Below are 27702 nucleotides of genomic sequence, written 5' to 3'. Positions count from 1 at the left end.
TGGACGGCAGGACAACTGGACGGCAGGACAGCTGGGCGGCTTCTCCGGACAGCTGGGCGGCTCTGCACCTTCCTCTAACAGAGGATGGTACAGAATGGCCGCTCCAGCGCGCTCCCGAGCAGTGACAGCTCATCTGCGAATGCGCAGAAGAGCTGTAGCGGGGAGCACACTGAAGCGGCTCGTGCTGAAAGGAGAAGACCGGACTGCGCAAGCGCGTCTAAAAAAGCAAGCTGCCGGCGAATTTAGACGGAACCATGGAGACGAGGACGCTAGCAACGGAGCAGGTAAGTGAATAACTTCTGTATGGCTCATATTTAATGCACGATGTATATTACAAAGTGCATTAATATGGCCATACAGAAGTGTATAACCCCACTTGGTTTCGCGAGACAACCCCTTTAAGTCTCCTCTCAGCCTTCTTTTTTGTAAGATAAATAGTATGTTCAATTTATTATACAGGTCGTTATTGATACAATGATACTAAATATGTAGTTTAAAAAAAAACAAACAAACATTGCACAGAATAAGGGTTTCCATGGAGGCAGCAACATTAGGTGCTTCTCTGATCTCTCTCTTCGGGACAAAGCCCTCCTCCTTGCTGCCACACACCCATCCAAGCTTCCAAATCTTGGTTTCTAGTTAGAAGCAATTTGTCTCTACATCATCACTGTTGGTTCCAATCTCAGTCCTTCTCCTGCGTTTCCTTTCTTTCATCCCTGGAGATTTTGATTTCGGGTCCTAGGGGACTCAAGGCATTAAAAAAATTGGAGACCTATACAAGGATAATTCTGTGATGGATTTTCTCATATTATATCAGGCATTGCAACTACCTAGTAAGTTAAGTTTTGCTCACTTAAGCTTAAGATATGCTCTGCAGTCTCGAGATGTGCAGAAGCTCATATTTCCTAACTCAGCTTTCATCTTTTTCTCACTCCCTACGAGCTCATCTAAAGTAGTGTTTCTCAACTCCACTGCTCACGAACCCCCAACAGGTGATATTTTCAGAATATCCTATGGTAAGAACACCTGTGGCAATGTCTGAGGCACTGACAATAATTACATCACCTGTGCAATACTGAGAAAATCCTGAAAACATGACCTTTTGGTGGTTCCTGAGGACTGGAGTTGAGAAACACTAATCTAAAGGCATATCCACATTCTACGAGGACTCCTTCTCCCTGGACTCTCAAAGTAAGTCTTCTCATATGACAGTGTGGGAACAAGACTTTAATCAACAATTCAGTCTGGAGGAATGGAAATCGGGGCTCTCCTGGACTAAGAAAGGCTCTCATAGTATTGAACATCGGGAGTCTTCGCAGAAGATATTTCTACATTGGTACCTGATGCCGGCTAGGCTTGCTAGAATGAATAAATTGATTCCTGAGATGTGCTGGAGGGTGTGTGGCCTGGAGGGCACATACTTTCCCATGTGGTGGTTGTGTCTGGTTATACGTTCTTCTGGAATATGGTCTTTGACTTTATATATAATGCGACACGTCAATTTGTGTCTCTGGACCCGGAGCGGGCTCTCTGTTTTTTTTACAAACAAACAAGCTATCCCCTTTTTACTCAGTTCTCACTTTACATATTATCCTGGCATCTTGGTTAATGATGATCACTAGACACTGGAGATCTGAGGGGGCTCCCTCAATTTCAGAGGTCATAAACTCCATAACCCAAACATTCCATCTGGAAGAAATTTATTCTCATAGATCTGTCACTGATGCTTTCCAGATATCCCAACATGGCTAGACTATATTACATTAAACCCTATATAGTTGATGCTTTGGGGTCAGTTGCCTTGTTGGCAGTAGGTGGTTGCCTGCACCAGGCCTGCTGGACACAATGATAAATGGGCGGTCATGAATCTGCCTGAGTCTGCATGTAGTGTATGCAGCCACCGAGGCGCAAGGCACACCACTGAGGAGATGGCGGGGTAGCTGTTAGGGATGTTACGATGGCACTACCAACTCCTCTTCTGAAGGACGCGTGTGACCCTTTGCCAATGCCCTGAGAGGCCTCTCCAGGCAATGCTGGTGTAGCGGTTACCTGAATAAACTTGAGTAACTAAACTACAGATTTTGTCACGGGTGACACCACCATTCCTTACTCCGCGGTGCATCCGACATGAAATAATAGAGTCCACACACATGGAATAACTTGAAACCACTCAGTTGCCGGGAAAGATCAGCAACCAGAACTTTACTGATAGAAGACACCTTGACATGGGATTACAGTCCATAGATAAATTCACACACTAGTGCAGGAAAACAATTGAGGAGGTCAGGGAGGAAAACAGGATGCAACCGGGCCTAGAGTCCAAGTTATCTGTATGACTCTGCTCCTGGACACACACACACTCCGGAGGAGGACAAGAACACTCCACTGAACACACACTCATTACTGAAGACTTTGAACACCACACGACGGACTCTCTCTCTACTTCTCTCCACTCTCTTCAGGGTAGAGCTCCTTGGCCTGGACTTCCAGGGTGCCTCTCTTCAGCTTCCATTCTTCACCAACATGAGGGTTGAAGATACCCCCCATATGGCTGGTACTCACACTCCAAACACCTCTCCCAGACTAGTGAAGACAAGCCAGACCAAGAACAAGAAGAACTCCCACTTGCACCTTACAATCACATATATCCTTCATACTCACGTGACAACATTGGATACACGAAAACGATTACATTTCCAGACATTAACCTCTTCCATGCTGCAGGTGTGCAATAAACATAACTAGTGACAAGACAATTTGCACAGAGCATCCACACTGAAAACATGACAAGACAATTATGGAGTGCCAGATATATGCATTTCGGGCCACTACATGTATGGCACATGTTTCAATAATTGCTATGTATTTTGAACTGTATGCATAGTTCTGGAAATGTGCCTCTTTTGTTCGTTATTGGTTTATTGTTTGGAAAGAAAAAACATTTCTTCAATAAAAATAAAAATAAAATAATTTTAAAAAAAAGTGAATTGTTGTTCTCATCGACCCCCGCTGTTATAGCAGAGGCTGGCTATCAGTCACAGCCGGCTCCCACTGCGGGAAGGCGCAGGCTGATTTCTGAACCCATGCCATCCACAGGATGTAAGTTTATGTCCTGTTGTGTTAAGTGCCCCCCAGCCAGGATGTAAACTTGCGTCCTGTGGTGTTAAGGGATTAAACTTCCAGGCCATGTAATAGGTTTATTAATGGCGCAAAGTCACTTTTCAGCAAATAACTGTCAAACATTTGTCTTATACATCAAATAACATAAATACAACAACCAGAGGAATAACCTGAAGCTCCTGGACCACACAGCAAAATCTTTACGGGGCTCCGCATAATTCATTTATGGTCTACCTTTACAGGACTAAGGGACTATTTGGGCTCCAGGGCCCAGGTGCAATGGAAACCTTCTCTGCATCCCCTATAGATATGCCCTTCACCATATATATATATATTTGCAGGCTCAGTGGAGAACAGGTGAACCAACAAGTGGGCTCTGAGCCAGGAGTGGTCCCCCAACCTCTCACCCACAACAGGAGGGGTGCACTCACTGCGCTACATATTGATAGGCTGCATAAAGCATCTCAGACGGTTAATGGGCCCCCAAATGGAATTTTACCGGTGGGCTCTAGGCACCCCAGTCCACCACTGCTCATTTGAATCCCAAATCATGGGACTTTTAAGCAGGGGTATAGCTATAAGAGGCACAAAGATAGCAGACCTTAACAGAACTATCTACCTGAGAGGGCCCAAAGGCCCCTTTGCCACATGAACAAATGCCATTTTTATAAATGGAACATGGTAAGTGTGGGCGAATATTTTCTTGTTACGCCACTGCATTTAAAGTAGTTATCCGGATAAGTAATCATTTTTCAAAGCAGGTCAGAATACAGTAAAAGCATAAGGGAAATCATACTTAACTCACCCGAATCCCCGCGGCTCCTGTTCCACCAGTACCTGTTCCCCCGCTGCTCTCCCACTTCTACTGCAGCAGCGATGACATCCCGGCACAGGGACATGTGACCACAGCGGCAGCGGTGATTAGCTGCAGCAGTTATATATCACTGGTGTCGTAGACATCATTGCTGGCTCGCTGCAGCAGGAAGTAGAAAGTAGAGGGGGACCAGGCACTGATAGAAGCGAGGTGAGTATTGCTTTTTTAATGTTGTTTACAGCACTCTGACCAACTTTCAGCACTTAGGGCAACATAGTTGCTCAGTGGTTAGCACTGTTATCTTTCAGCACTGAGGTCCTGGGTTCAAATCTATAAGTTCTGCCTGTATTTTTGTAGGTTTCCTCCGATGCTCTAAAACATACTAATAGGTGAACTTAGAGCTGTGAGCGCCAATGGAGACAATAAAAGGATATATATATATATATATATATATATATATATATATGCTTTCTGTAAACTACTAAAATAAATAAACTGCACAGTAACACCCCATTGTACATACGCCCGCCTCTTTACTGGATTGTTGGAAGGTACCGCATGTGAATACATCTGATAATGAAAATAGTCATTTTTATAGGCTCTTTTCACCTGCAGACACAGAATTAGCATTAAAACCTATATTTATAACTCCTTAATGCTCATGGTGTACAACAACGTCATGGAGGATTAGAGTTTGTATGGAACTGGATCGGAAGCCAGCTGTCTCTAACGGCCGATACCAATCAGCAAGAGTCTTGATCAGCGCTAAAAGCTGTCAGGGTGGCTTCACACGGGCGAGAAAATCACGTGATTTTCACGTGATGCGAGAGTCAGTAAAAAAAGCATGTTATGAAACCAATGATTTACAATGGTTTCCTTCCCATCTGTGAAGTTTTGACTAATGCGATGTTGAGAGCACAAAAAAATTGCGACATACTCTATCTTTCTGCGATGTGCGATTTTTTTTATTTTTTTTTAATCTCCTATGTTTCCCTATGGAGCCTCCTTTTTATTTCATCGCAACACAACAAACTTGCTTTGCGATTTTAACATTGGAAACTCATATTGACTTTCGCGCTAAAAAAAAATTGTGCTTTTTCATCGCGGGCGGCAGGAATGCGATGTGAGATCATTTTTAAAAAAGAAGGATTGCTGACGCCCAAAGATCGCTGGAACAAAGACGCAATTTTGGCGCAATTTTCTTGCGGTAAAATCGCGATTGCCCGTGTGAAACTAGCTTTAACCCTTTAAATGCCACAGTCAGTTCTCGGAATTTACCGCGGCTTGCGATGCATTGTGCGTCCTATTCTGTCCCATGTGGAAGTTCCCAAAACAATCTACATTTTATTACTTTGTAAGCAGGACTAACTTCTTCTAGGCCGGGCTTCCCAGTGTCTCCAAGCAATCAGCAGGTCCTGATCACCTATTAACACTGCAAATAAACATTTTCTCGACTGCTTCTAGAAGAGGAGTCCTGGGGGCATGAAGCAGCTGTTGTAACCTTGACTTTCTCTAATCCCAGGGAAGATCTTTATAATAGTAGTGATGATAGTTCTATAGTTATATCTGCATCAGCAAAACCAATTACTGACTAAATAGAAAACACAGGAACACTTGTTGAATACAAAAAGCTAGTTGGAGCGACATGCGGGCAATGCATTTACTACAGAACGCGTTTTAGGGTTTACCTTTCCCATAGGCGTCGGCTTTTCATGGTTTTTATCACTTGTCGTAGTGTTTGTACAAGCAGGATGAAATAATTTATTGAAGGTATATACAAAAAATACTAAAAAAGTAACAAACTACAAGGAACGCACATTATATAGTGTTCTTATGCTAGAGCAACATGGTGGCCCTTGTCACATGTAGCCTTGACCAGTCATGCCACAGTGTTGAGACTACCTACTATTACTTTGGTTAATCCAACGGAAACATCATGTGAAGTACAGGCATAGCTAGGAATTATGGACTCCATAACAAAAGCTTCAAAACCGACCCACCTATGAAAACCTTCCTCAATTCCCCAAGTGACAGTCAATGGCTGTATTTATGCTGCCATACCTAAACAATGTTAAACTGGTATTTCCATCTCAACAAGTTATCTCCTCTCTATAGAATAGGGGATAACTTGCTGATTGAAGAGGGTCCGACCATTGGGACCATATCAGTCTAGAGAAATTGCCATAACGTATCCCAAAACTTTAACATCCTTGGTCATCTCTGCATGACACTAAGCCCTTCATTTCAATGGTACCACCAAAGATTGCTGAACGCTTGAACTTGGCTATCTCTGATGGTTCCCAATGAACTGAAGAGTGCCGTCATGTACATGTGCGCCCACCACTGTCGATATCCAGGGACGCACCAGGGCAATGTCTCTGAATTGTTAGGGGCCCCAGCAGGATCTGCATCTGTTAAGGGTTCTAATAATCATGGGGAAATAAGCTCCTGTGCGGGGCTCCTTTTTTCCGTAGGACCTTCAATGTTAACTATGTAGATGAAAACCAGTCCAAGGGTCCGGTCGCATCTGTCCTACAAGGGATTGGAAGGAAGTAGGGCACATAAAGGAGAATTGGTACTGAATAAACCAAAACCATACAGTAATGGAGGCTGTGGTTAAAGCTATGAGGTTCCTTCTTTGTATGCCATAAAAGTTCTCAATGTATATAAGCAGTGCTGGATTAAAATTGTGTGTGCCCCCTCATCTCCCCTTTGCGACACAGACCCAACTTGACTCCGTATTGCAGCCACATATATGAAAGGTGGCCACACATGCACATGGCCCTCTCTATACGAGTCATGGAGACAATCGAGCTAGAGACTCACTTGGATATCAAGAATGTGAGTAACACGCATGCGTAGCCATATCTCCATCTATTCTCATCTGATCAGGATTGTCGAAAAGAACCATCAGGAGACCCCTATTCCCCAAGAGGTAGGGTCCTAGAGGTGAGCAGTGCATACACTATGCTTACAAGTAATGCCCACAGTATGACTGCAAAATGCCTGGCAAAGGAGAATCATAAGAGTCTGGGCAGGTTGGTAAAGACTAATTAGATCCTCAAGGTGGTGGAGGCCCTAGGGCATGTTCCCTATGTGCCCTCTCTGGCCTTGTATAAAAGCTGACTTCAACAATAGGAGACTTTCCTTCGACAAGGTACAATATACACAGGAGTTTTAGGAACGGAATATTACAAAGACTCCCCAGAATGTTCCTTGTGTATTTGTGCAATTGATGACTGATATAAGGAATGTTTACTTGCTATTGTGGCACTGCCATCAGAAAGCACGGGGTAATGTCACTATTACGATCCGTCACACAATAAGGACCCTCTGACCCCGCTGTTGATACTGATCAGACTCAGAAGTCATTGTACACGTTCCAGGCACAAACTGCTCTCCGGCTCTCTTAGCACTTTCATCTTCTGGGCTTTTAGATGTAATGACTAAAATAGAGAACAGAAAACCTCCATTCCATCATCTAACAGTGTGGCTGGTATTTGTGTCCCTGGGATAATACAAAGCCCAGCCATCTGTAAGGCTCAGGACCATTACAGGCAATTTTGTGATGGAATCAAATGGAAGAAAAGAAACTCTTGTTTTCCCGGGAGATGATAAACTCATTCCTGCTCTGATAAAACTAGTTTGATTACTCCTCTCATTGATCTATTAACTTGTATGAATATATGACTATGGCTGGACATGTGGGTGACAGCTGGGACTCTAGACCCGTCATACATTTACATTCTGATCTACATTTATCGATTGTCATTCCTCATTCTTCAACTCCAACTTTTCCTTTTCTGATCGCTAGAATAGCGTTGCAGTGATACAATGTAGTAGATGGAGTAACCAAAATAAATAGTATTTACTTGCAAAGCAAGGAATAAAAGTGACGTAGATAAATGTAAGGTTATGCACATGGGCAGGAGGAACGGATGGGATACTACTAGGGAAAGTGATATGGAAAAAGACCTGGGGGTACTAGTGGACTGTAGACTTTACTTGGAGCAATCAATGCCAGTCAGCTGCTGCAAAAGCAAATAAAGTCTTGGGGTGCATTAAAAGAGGTATAGGGGCGAGGGAGGAGAACATTATCCTCCCACTATATAAGGCACTAGTCGGGCCTCACATGGAATACTGTGCACAGTTCTGGTCACCGGTGCTCAGGAAAGATGTTGCAGTGCTGGAGGGGGTTCAAAGAAGGGCAACTAAACTAATACATGGAATGAGAGGACTGGAATACCCAAAGAGCAGAGGCGTAACTTGAAGCTCCCGGTCCCGAATGCAAAACTTGTAATAGGGCCCCCAACTATAATGCTTTACTCATAGTATTGGGTTCCCTATATGGAGAAGAGAGGCCTTATGGCCCCCTCAAGGCTCCTGGGCCCGGGTGCAACCGCATCCCCTGCATCCTCTATAGTTACGCCCCTGCCAGAGAGGCTATCACTGGACTGACACCCCGGGCTTATATTTATCTTTATTTTTGCAACAAGCAATCTGGGTTTAAACGCTGGAGAAGCCTGGGGTGTAAGTCCAGTGTGGTTCACTTTTGAGGTGCAGGGCAACCTGCCGGGCTGAATCCTATGTGCCATCATTAATAGGCTGTAAGCCTGCATGGTGCACTTCATATATCAGTGGGACTGGCACCCTTTATATGCTTTATCTATGTGCAAGTATAATATTAGGCATCCACCCCCCCCCCCCACACACACCAATATGTGGTAGGTATGTGAGTGGCTGCTCATCAATATTTTACACCAGTTCAATCTCCTCCTTATAGCAATTTGCCTGTCTGCAGGGATGTGATGTCTATACCTGTCTTTGTATCAGTATATCATTAAGTATGGCCGCTGGCAGTGATTTTCGTGTAAAAATAAACCAGTATTTATAACATGTACGAGAAGAGAAATCATGTTTACTTTTTAAAATGTTGTAGCTATATATTCCTTATTTTTAAAACCTTTCAGTTGGTAAAGTGGATACGGTTCCTTCCTGTTTTATCTGTATTGACAATACAGCAGACGGTATGCACTTTATGGCCACTGAAATGAGTGATAATGAAATGACTCTGCCCATATTATCCCAGTCTACACGGCAAAGCTTACAAGTAATTCAAAAGATTTTATTTTTAATGGATGTGGTTTATTTTTACACTGATTCTGTCTTTCTCCATTAATAAGCTTTTTTGCATTTTGTGCTAATTTAATTACTGCTGCTTTCTTGGCCGTGAAGTACTCACTGCCGCTCATATAACAATATGGGTGGACACGTTCATGACAATATGTATTAATGACAGAAATATGACATTTTTCAGATTAGAGAAGTAATTAACTTTTATATTTCATGTTCTCAGTGAGAGAAATTCCCCGCGGTGGAGATGAATGAGAGTGAATATCACTGTCTAGAGACACTGTACACATTCATAGCTGCAGGGGAAGCTTGAGTGTATTTAAGTTCACAGCCTATTCTTGCCTTCATGATGTAAGAGCTCTGATACTACGAACGTGCCCGGCATCTTATTATTGAATGACAGAGACTCGTTCTTCACATATAAAGAGCTGGGCTGTTTAATAGTAAAGTACAGGTGCATAGCTGTAGGTGGTGCAGAGGTTCCAGATGTACATGGGTCTTGGTGGCTGAGGGACACTGAAGACCCTCTGCCGCATAAGAAGACACCGGATTATAGACAACACATTATAGGTGGAAGGTCTTGTTGCAGATTTTGCATAAGAGCCTACAAGCTTCAAGCTAATGAAAGTCAGGACTTTTGGTAGACCGGCAGATTATAATACAGCTAGGACTGCGTTGCACTAAAAAAAAAAAAGTACAATCAGTACAGAGACTAGTGGCTCTACTGCTTCCACCTCCCAAACTGTGGTTGTAAGTTGCTAACAGTGTGAATGGTTCTCTAGTTTGGTGTCTTATTCTTTTGTATGATGCTACTTGTAAGTCGGGCAGGGTATGGCGGTGATAAAGTTGTCAAGTTCATGACACCATTTGTATATGGGTCAAAAACCTATTCCAGACAAAATAATAAAAATGAATAAATTTAAAGTAATATTGGTATAGGAGTACAGTGTACAGAATGGCCTGCGGAGCGTGATAGACAGGCATTCTGATATCTGCAGAGAGAGATACCTGTGGGTGTGGCAGGAGGTGAGATAAAAGAATCAGTTCCTGCCACACTCAGGGGGAAGAAAGCTGGCTGCTAGCCAGAGAGGCTGTAAGAGCAGCCATCAGGACTGGGAGCCTGAGGTCCGGCACGGACCAGTTTGGGCCCTTTACCTGATAGAGGAGGACACCCTCCATACATTCCAGGCGGGGTTAGTGATGGAGACCCTGTGGGTTGTGTACCCTGTACACGTTTACTGTGTTGTGGAATAAAACTATCAGGCACCAGAATAAAAAGAAACACGAGTCTCTGGAGTGTTTCTACACGTTTGGTGCCCATTTCCTGAAAGAGAGGTCAGTGATCCAAGAGGTGAGTAAACCATTTTCCCTACAATGTGGTGTGGTACTCTTCAGTACAGATGGTAAAGTGGTGAGAAGGGGAGTCAGGATGAACTTTACACAGTAAAAATGATTTATTTGCATAATGGATTTACTCTGAGGTAGATAACTGCTGGTAAGTACAGGGACCACATCTATATGCTTGGGCTCTATGACAAAATGAAAATTATAGGAACTGCTACTGTACACTCCGCTTTGCCCTTCCGCTGCTCTCTTCCTCTTTTCCTTCAAATATAACTCTCCTTTCTTCTTCTGTTGCCCTTCCCCAAAACGGTTTACATTACTTTCTTCTATTATGGCATAAACTGATATAACTGACTTTTTGTGTACTCACACTCCTTCCTTCTCACCATACTGGCTTTTCTCTCTGCTGCTCTTGCTTCTTGCTTCCTCTCTCCTCAACGACTCAACTACATCTCTTGACTTAGTTCACTCCCTACTGCCACTCCTCTCTCTTTTACCTGATTTCTCTCAACCAACCCGTGCGGAGAACTCATCCTCCAATCACAGAAAAGCTATTTTCTTGCTACCAGAATAGCCAATAAGGTACAGAGTGAATTACCAAGCAGCATATGAATGGAAAACAAATATTTAACATTCTTAAAGTAGTACACACATATTTCAATAAAAGTGACCCCATTACTTTTGCAGTGTCTAACTCTGGGGCACTACACATGTTCACATGCAAGCGTAAAAATTCCCCCACCCTGATTTAAAAGGCTATTTAGCCTAAAGTGATGCTGTGTTTTCCCCGCAGTCTTGAGCAGCATATTGCGCACTTGTACAGGTATTGTGTGCACCTCTCTTAGACTTCTATGGGAGCCTTGGTTGTGCAATACGCAGAAAGATGGGTCCAATTCATGAGAACAAACCCATTAAAATCAATGGCTTCTATTCTCTACGTATGACACAAATACGGTCGTCTGAATCCACCCTTAGCAGATAATATGGAGACCCAAGATCTCCCCGTTCCACGGGAGCAGAGGGTCTCCATAACTGAATTTTTGGATTACAGTTTAAACTATTTTTGAATCACTCTGCAGGACTTTTTCTCTTGATTTCTAGTGAATGTAAAATCTGCCGTCCTGGAAAAATCCCATCTGTCTGCGCTGCAGCGGGCCGAGAATGTGGGTGTATGACAGCAAGAAGCATATACTGCACATATCCAGCCATGACGGCTCTGATGTTTTATTCTTTTTCTTTCCACTTTGTTTGGAAACAAGAAAAATTGCCTGTAAAATAATGTGATACTAAATTGTCACTTAGGTGCAGTGGGGGAGAGAAGTTGGTTTGTGATAGTTCAAAGAGGAATTGACCTTTAAAAGCACTTAGAGGCTCCGATATTAAAGCCTTGCAGGTTGTGTAATTTTTCGCACGGCTGATCACAGAATGTGTTCCCTTACTGCCTCTCTGTAGACCGGGCAGAGTCCATTTTATTCATCGCCTTTATCTACTGACCTTGGAAAATCTCCTGAATCAATGCTGCGACTATGGCGGGATCCATATTTAATGCAGAATACATTACACCATCACTACAAATGTAGTTTGGGTAGTAAAATGGCGCAGTGAAATACTAACCTGTCATTTTAAGAGGAGAAGTCCTCGTAATTATTGGGACGTGGACAAAGTTTGTACTTAAGTCGACTTCACAGACACAAGTCACCTTCATGGTTCTGTATAAACCTTATCTACAAATCTATTATAGAGGATACAGTAACCTGCTGATCGGTGGGGGCCCAATGACTTTGACCGCCGCTGTCAATGAGACTGCTGGAGATAGCCGAGTGCTTGAACTAGGCTATCTCTGGTGGTCACATTAAAATGAATGGGATGATAGTGCCATCTGTTAGACCCTCACCAATCAGTGAGCTGTCCCTTATCCTGTGGATAGGGTATAACTGGTTTTCATGGTAAAACCCCTTTAAGTAAATAAGGTTGAGCTACAATACCAAATACGGCCCATGGACAAGTGTGACCCTGTTTCTAGAAAAAAAAAAACCCCAAATCCTTTATTCTCCTCCTGGACAATCCCTTTAAAGAAGTTGTCCAGATGTAAACTACTTCAGGATAAGCCATCAATAGTAGATCAGTGGGCATCTGCCACCCAGAACTCCTACCTATGTATTGTTTGTTGGGCAAGCGTGCTTGTGAACTGAGCTGGTTTCTGCAGAAAGCACACAGCTCCCATTGCAGTGACCAGGTTTGGTATTGCAGGCCAAGTTCCCATTGATGTGAATGGTAACTTTGCTTGTAATACCAATCCTGGCCACTTTAGTGGAAACGGAGCTGTGTGCTTCCTGCAGAAATCAGCTCAGTGCATGAGTACAAGAACCTGGCAAACTACTATTTGCTGGGGATCCTCGGCGGTGGACCTTTGCCAATCTATTATTGATGGCTTGTCCTAAGGATAGGCCATAAATAGTTTACAACTCGACAACCCCTTTAATGACTTACTTTAATGCATACTTTTTTTTGGTAACTTTTAGGAATAATAATCTTCAGATACAAAAGGTGAAAACAGACATAGAATAACTTCAGTTTTGTTTTTTTGTCTTTTACCCAGGTCCTACATTCTGATGCCTCCTACTGCAGGACCCTTCTAGATGACAACAGCTCCTCTGCCCTTATCATCCTGGGTTTTGTTATGATGTCTCCTCTCATCGTGCTAGCCATGGCTGTGTACTGCGGTCTTGCCCGACGTCTACGCCTCTTCATGCTATTCCAGCCTTACAGCAGAGCTCTGTACAAGGGGGTTCGATGGAGGTGGTATGATGAGGGTGGGCTATGTAGCTGTGTGAGGGAATGGAATAATCATGTGAAGGCTTGGGTATAATGGCTTATAAGACTGCTGCTACTAATTTTTAATTATTATCTACAACAATGGCCCGTGGAAGAGCTGAGCCTGAAGATACAAGAACATTGAATGAACTTTTGTTCTATTGAATTTGATTCAATACATTGAAACTAACACTGTAGTTCATTGGATAGCCAGCCCCATGCCCACTGTAACCTGAAAGTGTGATAACCTCATATTGTTGTACAGTTTATAACCTAGGATATACTTATTTATTTTATTTATATCTCCAGTAAGACAACTGGTGAAATCATTGTATACATACTTATATATAATGGTACATTTACACTCAATAATAGGTGTTGGGGGTCCTATATTGCCATAATGCCCCAGAGGATTAATGGATTCACCAGGACTTTAACAATGGCGGTCTACCTTAGGTGGGCCATCAACGTTTTTTTGGTGGATGTCCAACGTCTGGGACTCACAACTTGCTGTGAGTTCCGCATCTCTTTTATTCCTCACACATCTGCTGTGGTTCCTTCATGGTGCTAATCGGCAGGTATCCCAAACCTTTTTAAATGAAGAAGAGGAACTAGTCTCTAATATGTACACCACCCCGATCTTGCCTTTGTTCAGAGATAGTGCCTGATTGCAGATAGAGCTTGTCCTGCCGTCCCCCTTGCAATCTCTACAGAGAAGCAGAATTAGGACAAAGCGAATATTACTAAGTTCTTCCATATCCCAATTCTAGCCTTCTGGGACTATCAGCATATAGCAGTGGTCTTTAACCTGTACAAGGGCAGACTGCTCCATAAAAAAAGCAACCGGTCCTTTGCCAAAATAATGATCCCCAAAGGTAAAGTATTGCAGAAGAGAAACCCATTTGAAGTTGACTTTGGAGCCAATGACTTGTTTCTATAGTCTACCTCTTATGGGTTGAGTCACAAATCTATGAGACCTGATGATATGTCTTAAAATGTAAGCAGAATTTTGTAATGTAATTAAATGTGGACCTGTACATGTTCCATATAGATTGCAGGGGGGTCTTCAGGATAATGTTTGCTCTGGTGGGACATGCATATGTTCTGTATAGATAGCAAATGGACCCTTAAAATTTAATGGACCCAAGAAACTCCAGTCCAAAACAGGACAGAAATAGCAGAAGGTGCCTGCGCATGAATAGTTTCTAGACTCCTTACACTCCTACTACCAAATCTTATGAAAGGTAGGTGGCCATCATAGAGCACTTTCTTCTTGGCTCTCCGGAAACTCCCTCACCAGTGAGCCATGTAACCTGATCTAACTGACTGTAAGAGCTGCTATTAGTTTTGTCCGACATCCACCAGATCCACTACGTGTGGACGCACCCTTAAGGTGGCATATATTTATATATCCACTGTTATGCCCAGATGGGAAACTTAATTCTAAGGGTGCGTGTCCACAGGCGTTTTTTTTTTTTAACCGGGTATTACGCATGCTCAGCCAATTCATAAATCCTGCCTCCTCGAAGCGATGGCTGTGATTGGTTCTTCACACACTGCATAGCCAATCAATGCAGCGCTCGAGGAACTAATCACAGCCATTGCTTCATGGAGGCGGGATTTATGAATCCAGGAAGTACTCTTTTGTGGGCAGCCGAGGACTGCAGGAACCGTGTCAGGGCTCTGGAGAGCAGCGGGAAGGACCAAGACTGAGCCTGCTAGGTAACATATTCCTATTTTATTTTATATTATGCAGCTAGGGTTTATTTTCGAATAGGGCATATATTTCAAGCCTCCCCGAAAATCCTGAAAAATCAGGCTAGAGCTTATTTTCATGGTAGGGCTTATTTTGGAGGGGAAAAACTGTAATAGAGGACCCCTTTCATCTACTACATCATGAAGAGGTACATTTTGGCATTGCAGCATCAGTAATATCCCAATTATTTTCAAAGAAGTATAGTCAAGTGCCAGATATTAATGAGGGTTTAAATGACAGAGCACATAAAGTACTCACATACAGCGCAAATGCTAATATAAGTGGGTGAGAAAAATGGGATACCTTCATAGAGAAGAATGGGAAAATCATGTCCGAAGAGCCTCTTGTACAATGTCCTCTCCACATAGAAGTTCATATTAGCTACGATGAGCAATTGTTCTCTATTGATGTCAAACTATAAAAGCCCTTTCAAAGGAGTTGTGTCAACAAGACTTCCTTAAACACAACCATCTTGACGGTCTAGGTCTCGAACCCCCTGGACATCAGCCATCATCAACTGAAGAAATTTTACCTAGTCGTATGTTTTCCCCGTAATGTAGTATTACATGGTCTCCATTAAAACAATTGGCTCAAATGGATGGTTGGCCATGTAGCATGAGGACAGTTTAGGGTTAACCAAGTTGGAGCAGTTCTTTTATTTAGTGACTCTTTGCTGTGACTTCTAAAGTGGGAACCCAAGCAAGGGGCCACATGGATGTCAACCATGTGCCCTAAAGGGGTAGAGGGATGGGTTGTCTTGATGAGATTAACTCTTTCATTGCCCATGATGTACCATAAAAATCCCCATTCTTAAGACTTCAGATAATATTTATTCTCTAGGTAATATGTAATTAGTGGTTGTACAGTCATTTCCAGTGGTAGATACTACATTGTATAGACCTAGATCTCTTCTTTTTCACTGTGGTATTGATATAAGGTATGTTATGCTGTAGCTTGAAGTAAAAGCACACAGAAGTAGCACAAAATTGCATTGTAATACTTTATTAAAGCAAAATAAGCAATGAAACAGAACATTGTATACCTGTCATTATATGTCTGCATTATTCATGTCTGCGAATGATTGGTTGGCCAAAGAGCTAAATGTACTATTGAAGAAAATGAATATAAATGGCTAAGAAAATTATAATCTATAGAAAGCAAACCATAAAAACTGGCTAAAAAACATAGTAAACTTGCTCATAAATCATTGTTATTTTTAACTGGGGTCCATTGCAAATATTTTTTACGACCGTGTCAGCAGATGTAGAAGCATCTAAAAATAAAAAGTGATAGAGTCCTGTGCCTGTACAGTTCAAACCCTCCCCACCTCTTGTAGAAGAAAAGAATGCCGTGAACTTGGATGTTCATGTCCATCTACTTAACCCTTTGCAATCCCATTTTGGATTCAGGGTTTCCTAGGGGGCTTTCTCTTTCTGCCATTTTACAATGGCACCATCTGCTGGCTAGAGCCATTACTGCAGTATGTGACATCCCGGAGAGGTCTCTGACAACAGAGCAGCCAGTAATATATAGTAAGAATACCCTGCCGGACGTCTTCCGACATTGGAGCTGCACAGGCTTCAATCAGAATGTTGGAAGATGTCAGACAGTGGATTGGAAAGGGTTAATATTGATGTGGGGATGACATAGTTAATAGAAAAGAGGGATGAAACTAGCCTCATTTTAGCCCCCTTTTTTGGTGGGCACTATATCTGCATGGACTGGTTCTATGGTAGGCACGGTATATCATTCAATCTGGAAGTACTGTGTATTGATTTCCTTAAGCATACTGAATTAGATCCACTTCATTGGTTAGTTGGTACATCACCCAAAACAGACTTTACGAAAATTGGGTCTCACAGCAGAAAAATATGATCACGCGTTTTTTTTGACCCATTGGTGGCATTCAATGTAAGAGTACAGCAGAGGTGCACAAGATTTATATGGAGTGGGTTCAAAAGTCAAGCTGCTCTATATATGGCAGGTGTTGACTGTAAATCATAGCTGATATGTGGCCACAGGGATGGGGATCACAGATAATGGCAATCCTGAACATTAACTCCTTAGATATCGGGGTCAGCTCTGATCACAGCATTTAAACGGTTTGACAGCGGGAAAGGGCTCCCTCTATTCCTTAAATAGCCCCTCCATACCAAGGTCATTGAGCATCATTCAGTTGCTATGTAATGCCAGTAGAGATGAGCGAGCACCAAAATGCTCGGGTGCTCGTTACTCGGGACGAAATTTTCGCGATGCTCGAGGGTTCGTTTCGAGTAACGAACCCCATTGAAGTCAATGGGCGACCCGAGCATTTTTGTATATCGCCGATGCTTGCTAAGGTTTCCATTTGTGAAAATCGGGGCAATTCAAGAAAGTGATGGGAACAACACAGCAACGGATAGGGCAGGCGAGGGGCTACATGTTGGGCTGCATCTCAAGTTCCCAGGTCCCACTATTAAGCCACAATAGCGGCAAGAGTGGGCCCCCCCCAACAACTTTTACTTCTGAAAAGCCCTCATTAGCAATGCATACCTTAGCTAAGCACCACACTACCTCCAACAAACCACAATCACTGCCTGCATGACACTCCGCTGCCACTTCTCCTGGGTTACATGCTGCCAATTCCACCCCCGCCACGACCCAGTGTCCACAGCTCACACCAAAGTGTCCCTGCCCAGCCTTCAGCTGCACTCATGCCACGCCACACTCATGTCTATTTATAAGTGTGTCTGCCATGAGGAGGAACCGCAGGCACACACTGCAGAGGGTTGGCACGGCTAGGCAGCGACCCTCTTTAAAAGGGGCGGGGCGATAGCCCACAATGCTGTACAGAAGCAATGACAAATATAATCCTGTGCCACCGCCATCAGGAGCTGCACACATGGGCATAGCAATGGGGAACCTATGTGCCACACACTATTCATTCTGTCAAGGTGTCTGCATGCCCCAGTCAGACTGCGGTTTTTTCTAAATAGTCACAGGCAGGTACAACTCCGCAATGGGAATTCCGTGTGCACCCACAGCATGGGTGGCTCCCTGGAACCCACCGGCTGTACATTAATGTATCCCATTGCAGTGCCCATCACAGCTGAGGTAATGTCATGTTTAATGCAAGTGGGCTTTGGGCCACACTGCATGCCCCAGTCAGACTGGGGTTCTTTAGAAGTGGACACATGCAGTTACAACTCCGTGTGGACCCACGGCATGGGTGGCTCCCTGGAACCCACCGGCGGTACATAAATATATCCCATTGCAGTGCCCAACACAGCTGATGTAACGTCAGCTGTAATGCAGGTGGGCTAAAAATTAATTGGATTACACTGTAGGCGAGGGCCCCCAAAAATTGGTGTACCAACAGTACTAATGTACCTCAGAAAAATTGCCCATGCCCAACCAATAGGGCAGGTGAAACCCATTAATCGCTTTGGTTAATGTGGCTTAATTGGTAACTAGGCCTGGAGGCAGCCCAGTTAAAATAAAAATTGGTCCAGGTGAAAGTTTCAATGCTTTAATGAGCATTGAAACGTATAAAAATTGTTTACAAAAATTATATGACTGAGCCTTGTGGGCCTAAGAAAAATTGCCCGTTCGGCGTGATTATGTGAGGTTTCAGGAGGAGGAGCAGGAGGAGGAGGATGAATATTATACACAGATTGATGAAGCAAAAATGTCCCCGTTTTTGATGGTGATAGAGAACGATGCTTCCATCCGCGGGTGCAGCCTCCGTATTGCTTAGGTATCGCTGCTGTCCGCTGGTGGAGAAGAGAAGTCTGGGGAAATCCAGGCTTTGTTCATCTTGATGAGTGTAAGCCTGTCGGCACTGTCGGTTGACAGGCGGGTACGCTTATCCGTGATGATTCCCCCAGCCGCACTAAACACCCTCTCTGACAAGACGCTAGCCGCAGGACAAGCAAGCACCTCCAGGGCATACAGCGCGAGTTCAGGCCACATGTCCAGCTTCGACACCCAGTAGTTGTAGGGGGCAGAGGCGTCATGGAGGACGGTCGTGCGATCGGCTACGTACTCCCTCACCATCCTTTTACAGTGCTCCCGCCAACTCAGCCTTCACTGGGGAGCGGTGACACAGTCTTGCTGGGGAGCCAGAAAGCTGGCAAAGGCCTTGGATAATGGTCCCCTGCCTGCGCTGTACATGCTGCCTGATCTCTGCGCCTCCCCTGCTACCTGGCCCTCGGAACTGCGCCTTTTGCCACTAGCGCTGTCGGATGGGAAGTTTACCATCAGTTTGTCCACCAGCGCCCTGTGGTATAGCATCATTATGGAACCCCTTTCCTCTTCGGGAATGAGAATGGAAAGGTTCTCCTTATACCGTGGGTCGAGCAGTGTGTACACCCAGTAATCCGTAGTGGCCAGAATGCGTGTAACGCGAGGGTCACGAGAAAGGCATCCTAACATGAAGTCAGCCATGTGTGCCAGGGTACCTGTACGCAACACATGGCTGTCCTCACTAGGAAGATCACTTTCAGGATCCTCCTCCTCCTCTGGCCATACACGCTGAAAGGATGACAGGCAAGCAGCATGTGTACCCTCAGCAGTGGGCCAAGCTGTCTCTTCCCCCTCCTCCTCATGCTCCTCCCCCTCCTCCTCCTCCTCAACGCACTGAGATATAGACATGAGGGTGCTCTGACTATCCAGCGACATACTGTCTTCCCACACCTCCGTTTCCGAGTGCAAAGCGTCTGCTTTTATGCTTTGCAGGGAACGTCTCAAGAGGCATAGCAGAGGAATGGTGACGCTAATGATTGCAGCATCCCCGCTCACCATCTGGGTAGACTCCTCAAAGTCTCCAAGGACCTGGCAGATGTCTGCCAACCAGGCCCACTCTTCTGTAAAGAATTGAGGAGGCTGACTCACACTACGCCGCCCATGTTGGAGTTGGTATTCCACAATAGCTCTATGCTGCTCATAGAGCCTGGCCAACATGTGGAGCGTAGAGTTCCACCGTGTGGGCACGTCGCACAGCAATCGGTGCACTGGCAGATTAAACCGATGTTGCAGGGTCCGCAGGGTGGCAGTGTCCATCTTGGAGTTGCGGAAATGTGCGCTGACCCGGTGCACCTTTCCGAGCAGGTATGACAAGTGTGGGTAGCTTTTCAGAATGCGCTGAACCACCAAATTAAAGACATGGGCCAGGCATGGCACGTGCATGAGGCTGCCGAGCTGCAGAGCCTCCACCAGGTTACGGCCGTTGTCACACACGACCATGCCCGGTTGGAGGCTCAGCGGCGCAAGCCAGCGGTCGGTCTGCTCTGTCAGACCCTGCAGCAGTTCGTGGGCCGTGTGCCTCTTCTCTCCTAAGCTGAGTAGTTTCAGCACGGCCTGCTGACGCTTACCCACCGCTGTGCTGCTGTGCCGCGCGACACCGACTGCTGGCGACGTGCTGCTGCTGACACATCGTGATTGCGAGACAGAGGTTGCGTAGGAGGAGGAGGAGGAGGGTGGTTTAGTGGAGGAAGCCTACACCGCCGCAGATACCACCACCGAGCTGTGGCCCGCAATTCTGGGGGTGGGTAGGACGTGAGCGGTCCCAGGCTCTGACTCTGTCCCAGCCTCCACTAAATTCACCCAATGTGCCGTCAGGGAGATATAGTGGCCCTGCCCGCCTGTGCTTGTCCACGTGTCTGTTGTTAAGTGGACCTTGGCAGTAACCGCGTTGGTGAGGGCGCGTACAATGTTGCGGGAGACGTGGTCGTGCAGGGCTGGGACGGCACATTGGGAAAAGTAGTGGCAACTGGGAACCGAGTAGCGCGGGGCCGCCTCCGCCATCATGCTTTTGAAAGCCTCCGTTTCCACAAGCCTATACGGCAGCATCTCCAGGCTGATCAATTTGGCAATGTGCATGTTTAACGCTTGAGCATGCGGGTGCGTGGCGGCGTACTTGCGCTTGCGCTCAAACTGTGGCGCTAGCGACGTCTGGACGCTGCGCTGAGAGACATTGCTGGATGGGGCCGAGGACAGCGGAGGTGAGGGTGTGGGTGCACGCCAGGAGACGGTAGTGCCTGTGTCCTCAGAGGGGGTTGGATCTCAGTGGCAGGTTGGGGCACAGGGGGAGAGGCAGTGGTGCAAACCGGAGGCGGTGAACGGCCTTCGTCCCACCTTGTGGGGTGCTTGGCCATCATATGCCTGCGCATGCTGGTGGTGGTGGCTCCCCAGCTGATCTTGGCGCGACAATGGTTGCACACCACTGTTCGTCGGTCGTCAGGCGTCTCTGTGAAAAACTGCCACACCGTAGAGCACCTTGACCTCGGCAGGGTGGCATGGCGCAAGGGGGCGCTTTGGGAAACAGTTGGTGGATTATTCGGTCTGGCCCTGCCTCTACCCCGGGCCACCGCACTGGCTCGGCCTGTGCCCACACCCTGACTTGGGCCTCCGCGTCCTCGCCCGCGTCCACGTCCTATAGGCCTACCCCTACCCCTCAGCATGGTGTATTACCAGTAGTGCAGAAACAGAACGCTGTAATTAAATGTGCCGCTTATTGGCCTGTGATTGGAGGCTGACTTCGCTTACGAAACGCCAGGAAATAATTTTGCGCAAGCCTGCTGTAACACTTAGCTGGCTGCGTATGAATTAGGAGGACAACTACACCCAGCACAGACCCAGAACACTGAGGACAGTCACAGGCAGCTCAAATAGATTTTTTTCCCCAAATGTTTTTGCAAAGGCCCACTGCCTATATTCAATAAATATATGTCTTCTGTCCCTGCCTCACAATATATGTCTTCTGTCCCTGCCTCACCACCACTACTGGCCCTGGAGTATGCATAATTACTGCAGGGCGCAATGCTCTGCACGGCCGATATACAAAAAAAAAAATGTGCAACACTGCAAAAAGCAGCTTCCACAGTACTGCACACAGTTAGATGTGGCCCTAAGAAGGACCGTTGGGGTTCTTGAAGCTTAAAATACTCCTAACGCTCTCCCTATAGCAGCTCCGGCACCAGCAGCACTGTCCCTGAACTATGTCAGAATGCATCTGTGGCGAGCCGCGGGAGGGGCCGATTTTTATACTCGGGTGACATCTGATCTCCCCAGCCACTCACTGCAGGGGGGTGGTATAGGGCTTGAACATCGCAGGGGGAAGTTGTAATGCCTTCCCTGTCTTTCTATTGGCCAGAAAAGCGCGCTAACGTCTCAGAGATGAAAGTGAAAGAAACTCGAACATCGCGTGGTACTCGTCACGAGTAACGAGCATCTCGAACACGCTAATACTCGAACGAGTATCAAGCTCGGACGAGTACGTTCGCTCATCTCTAAATGCCAGTAAAAGTACAATATACTGCAATACTGAAGTATCACAGTATATTGTACAAGTGATCAAGCTGTTCAATATACTCTATAGGGACTAAAAAAAAAAAAGAAAAAAGAAATTTAATTAAGATTTTTTTAATTAATGCAAAAAATAAAAAAATTCAAATGTTCATTTTTAACGTGAGAAATCAAAACAAAAAAATAAATATATCTGGTATCATCATGTCCATAAAAGTTGATCTATTACAGGGATTCTGTCATTAGGTTTTTGCTGCCCAAAACCACAAGAACCCAGGACAGGAAAGCCTGTTGCCTCGTGGGTGTTTTATTCTGAAACGCCACAGTGTTTAAAAAAAAATTAAAAATTGGTTTGGTACCATGTTTCAGAATAAACACACTTTAAAGTTTGACTTGGAGCTGAGCTCTGAGTCAGGGGGAGAGGCCGCTTCTCCCCGCCTGCAGTGTCTTGATTGACAGCTCTCTCCCAGCTTGTGTATAGGGAGAAAGCTGTCAGTCTCCATGCTGCGGGTGGGGAGAAGCACGAACCTAATGACAGAATCCCTTTAAAATAACATAAATTATCCTTGGTGAATGCTGTCAGAAATGAAAAACACAGTTCTGAAGTTGCGTTTGGTCACCCCGGCTCCAAGAAAAAACCGTAATAAAAAGTTATCAAAAAGCTGTTTTGCAAACCAAAATGGTACTAATAGAAACTACAGATCGCCCAGCAAGAAACGAGCCTTTATACAGCTTCATCAACAAAAACTAAAAAAAGTTATGAGGATCCAAGGATGACAACAGAAGGCAATTTAAAAAAAATGTAAAGTAATGCAAAGAAAAACGATATAAATTTGATATTGCTGTAATTGTACTGGTGCACTAAATAAAGTTCAAATTTCATGACCCGGGGAGGCCAGAGTACCCTTTGCTGCAGCTAACCCCCCCCCCCACCCCCACCACCACCACCACCAATAACGACATATACAATTATCTTTGGCCACAGCAGCCATTTTTTAAAAACATATTTAGCATAAAATTATCAACGTACCAAAACACACCTAACATACGAGGGGGAGTCCTCAGAGCCACAAAAATCTGATGCCAACAATACTTATTACAAACATAACTTTTTTGCCTCCAACCAAGCCATCCTTGGGTGCCTACTGACTGTAACTCAAGCCGGAAGGGGTTTACTGTTCCCCCATTAGCCAAATCACACAGCACCAGACACCAACCAAATTACATAAAGAAGGGAGTCTTAACAGGTGAGACTGTGCCCACCGAACTAACCAATTGAAACCCACTCCAAGGACCCTCCACCTGTCAAAGCTGCCATGACAATAAATCGCTCCCCCCAACATACTCCCCATTATGCGGGAGGGCGGGACTCCTCTTCTTGACTCTCTACGAGATGGCGCTCCTGCTCTATCCCCCACCTTAGCCACCCTCTCTGATCTCCAACAATCCCATCTATCCTTCACCCAAATTCTCTTAATTTATTAACCTCCCCCTTCACTCTTAACCCCTTCACTAACATCACCCCGGGTATCTGACCCCCTCCCCCCCGTGTTATGCGGGGCTTCCTACTAATTAGCCACCTGCGGAGTCCCTTCCTTCCAGACTCAAATTTCTTTACTGCACCATGTACACCATAAAACAAGCTCCAAAAATTGTACAATTGTGTTTTTTTCTTCAATTTGACAATTCCCCACACTTCGAAATTTTAAAAAGCTTTGCAATGCCTTTTATGGTACATTAAACGCTACCAATGAAAAATACAACACATCCTACAAGAAGCAAGTCCTCATATGGCTCGGGCGACGAAAAATAAAAAGCTCAGATTTTTTTGAAAGCGAGGAGGAAAAAACAAAAATTGACTGATCACTAAGTGGTTAAAGGACGGCTACTCTAGTTCATTCAGCTGTGTCTATGCCCACAGCGTTGTGACTGAGGTCAACTAATTCTTAAGAACACGCTGTGCTGTTTGCAGATAAGAATGTTTTTGTAAGAAGCCTTTAGATACATACATACTACTTGAGGGAAAGAAATGCCATAACTAGTTGAAGATCAATGTTACAGAAGAGCAAGTCTTTCTTTGTATTAGTTCATACTGTATATTCACGCAAGGAGACAATAGCCTGAGAACAGATGACAAGGTGCCAGTTAGAGCTCTTTACAGCTTTCTGCCTCAGATGTTGTGACCTACAAACTAAATGCAAGGAACGGCAGAGGAAATAGGTGTAAAGGAGGCTTATCGGTACTTTCATGCAACGTCATCGTACAATCCTGGAATATCCTTACCATGAAGGGCAGCAGAGGAATGACTTGTAGTTTGTGGTCCCCTCTGTAAATCTGTAATAGGGACCCTCACATACTATGTGTCATTTAGAATACTGGTGTGTTCTTATGTGATAGAGGGGCCAATGGAGACAATGTAAGGTATAGAGGTGTTGCTTCGTGGGGATTCCTCGAGGGAAGAGGCGTAACTTGAAACTTCCGGAACCCCAATGCAAAATCTGTAACAGGGCCCCGACTATAATGCTTTATTGTTTCATTATTCAAGGTTGTGTCAACTAACCCTTGACCACAGTGAAAAAGACCTAATTGCAGTTGGTAGAGGTTAGAGATGAGCGAACGTACTCGGTAAGGGCGATTTCACAATCGAGCACCGCGATTTTCGAGTACTTCACTACTCGGGTGAAAAGTACCTGGGTGCGCCGGGGGTGAGCAGGGGGTTGCAGAGGGGAGTGGGGGGGGGGGGGAGAGGGAGAGAGAGAGGGCTCCCCCCTGTTCCCCGCTGCTACCCCCCACGCCCCCCCTGCCCCCCGGCGCACCCCAGTACTTTTCACCCGAGTAGTGAAGTACTCGAAAATCGCAGTGCTCGATTGCGAAATCGCCCTTACCGAGTACGTTCGCTCATCTCTACTAGAGGTGTTGCAGGAGCAGCGAATCTGAGTTGGTGGGCCTAAGAAATAATGAGTGGCTTCATGGTGGAGAAAATTCAAAGCCATTGACAGACAGGGACTGTTCTGTGGTTCAGTGGCAGCCAAGATTATGGGTTTGTGGAGCATGATATTGGTGGAGAAAGGTAAAATGGTAAATACAAGAAAAAAGCAGTTACAAGATACAATGGAAGGATACAATGCCACGGAAGGTGGTGAGTTCTCCTTCAATGCAAGTCTTCAAAAGCTGGACAAATATCTTGTCTGGGATGATTTAGTGAATCCTGCACTGAGTAGGGGGTTGGATCAGATGACCCTGGAGGCATATTTAGTATTTCAGCCGCACTTCAGTAGTGGTGAGCGATTCCAGCGACCTGATTGGTTGTTGGGTACACCCCCCCCCCCCCCCTTTGGAGATGTGCACGAGTGCCACTTCACGAGACCAGCGGGGGGTTAGGGTTTAGGGTTAGGTTTAGGGTTAGGCTTAGGGTTAGGCTTAGGGTTTAGGGTTAGGTTTAGAGTTAAGTTTAGGGTTGGGTTTAGGGTTAGGTTTAGGGTTAGGGTTTAGGGTTTGGGTTTAGGGTTAGGATTTAGGGTTAGGGTTTGGGTTTAGGGTTAGGGTTTAGGGTTGGGCTTAGTTGCCGACCCTCCTACAGCCCTGCTGCTGCTTATTTAACGGGCCGGCCACTCGTGCACATCTCCAAAGGGGGGGTGTGTACCCAACAACCAATCAGGTTGCTGGAATCGCTCACCGCTACTGAAGTGCGGCTGAAATACCAAATATGCACCCTGGAAGTCACTTCCGACTCTACCATTCTATGATTCTATGACAATAGGAGAGAGGGGGAAGACATGGGAGGTTGTACTACTTTGCTTCCCTAAGAGAAGCTGGTAATTATATTAAAAACTTGAAATAAATTTCCACATTCTATTGAAATCAGGAGGTACAAATATTTATTTTTCATTGCATAACTCTTGGCTTTAAGAACTTATTGTGGTCAAATAATCATCTTACAAATGTGGAACATGTCCTTCTCTTAGAAGACTTGTTTATTAGTTTTCTAAAACTTTAATGATAAAAACAGCAATGGGTCCACATTAGAGCTCGACTGTTAAGAAAATAATATCAATCCATGGCAGATTCAATGTATTGACAGTTAAAGAGAGAGATGGTGTAGTGGCAGCATGGTGATAATGGAAGCTGTGGAGCTTTCTACTTCCATGGGTCCCCAAATTCACCCTTATTCCAGCTTATTCCATTTTCGAAGGTGTGGCTTCTATTTTTCTCCATAGGTTGGGATTCTTCCCGATAAGCCCTGACAGTGATACCTTAAGCACCCTTAACACAGAGTTAACGTCAATGATGTCTATAATGTCATTGCTGTAGATCTTCAAGCCTCTCTTTTGAAACTCGTCTTTATTATTAAATTGCATCTAAAAATGAAGCAACTTTACAAATAGTCTTGATTAAAAATATCCTACTGTTTTGTGTATGCAGCTCCTATGCAGCCCTATGCATCTTCATAGTTACAGGCTACAAATAAATTCTCTATAGCCATGCTTTCTTCCATTCTTTTCCTACATCTTGCTAGTTTACTGAATGCATGCATGCTAGAAGTAGAAGATGGATGGAAGGGTATGTGACTGCAGAACCATGGAGACACATAGGTTTACATATGATAGTTGATTATAATATAAGCAGTTTCAGTGGCTACCTGGAACCTGACGTCTGTAAAGGCCCATGGCCACCCAAAACATCCATTTTCAATCCGGTGGCACTCAACTTATATTGAACACTGCATCCAAAACTAAACATTCTTTCTGTTTTCCATGGTAACAGGTTCAAAAACAGGATAGTGACATTTAGTGGCTGTGGCTTCACATTGGCACCGGTAGCACCTACAGGGGTGTTCCAAGCTCCAATCAAGAGATAGCACATGCTGCACACAAGGCATACTACCACATGTTTCTCTTCCAGCTGCCACCATAGACTGGTCCCCATTCCTCAAAAGATGTGTGAGTAGCAGATAGTCACAGAGCAGAGTAGTTCAGGTACCAACGTGCTATGCTGCTGGCACCTTTCCAGTGTAGGGAGGCACAATGACATGCACCATTCTACAAACAGCGCCTGACCTCTAACCAGTGCCCTTTTCCACAGTTCAGCCCTGGAGCACTGAGTTCCCAACTTCCTTTGGCCAATGACTACAGTCAACAGACTTTAAGCACAGAGTCCTCTCTGAGTTGGCTGAGCACCAGCATCCCTCGGCAAGCGTTTTTCATTTTTGGCAATTTTTCGTAAATGTTTTTCTAAAATAAGCGTTTGTATAATGCAAAAGTCAAAAAAACATAAAATAGGACTATATGAGTTTTGCATCACCATAATTGAAACGAATCAAAGAATAAAGTCATCGTCAGTTACACCTTTCGTTGAACGACATGAAAGTAAAGTAGAATTGCTGTTATTTTCCGCCCCACAAAAAAAAAAAAAGAACCACAAACGCCCATATTGATAC

At 44.9% G+C, this 27702-nt stretch overlaps 1 protein-coding gene across 1 annotated transcript in view; it reads left to right on the top strand.

The window, feature by feature from the left end:
- Positions 1 to 15995, top strand: part of TMEM88B (transmembrane protein 88B) — a 95128-nt gene extending 79133 nt beyond the window's left edge. Inside the window, exon 2 of the mRNA XM_066606800.1 lies at positions 13011 to 15995. Within this exon, the coding sequence (XP_066462897.1) occupies positions 13011 to 13280 (270 nt within the window). The 3' untranslated portion in view covers positions 13281 to 15995. The remainder of the gene's footprint in view (positions 1 to 13010) is intronic.
- The last annotated feature ends 11707 nt before the right edge of the window (positions 15996 to 27702 follow it).

The sequence above is a fragment of the Eleutherodactylus coqui genome, chromosome 6 (genome assembly GCF_035609145.1).
Source record: "Eleutherodactylus coqui strain aEleCoq1 chromosome 6, aEleCoq1.hap1, whole genome shotgun sequence".
NCBI classification, from domain to species: domain Eukaryota; kingdom Metazoa; phylum Chordata; class Amphibia; order Anura; family Eleutherodactylidae; genus Eleutherodactylus; species Eleutherodactylus coqui.
This window is presented reverse-complemented; position numbering and strand designations above follow the sequence as displayed.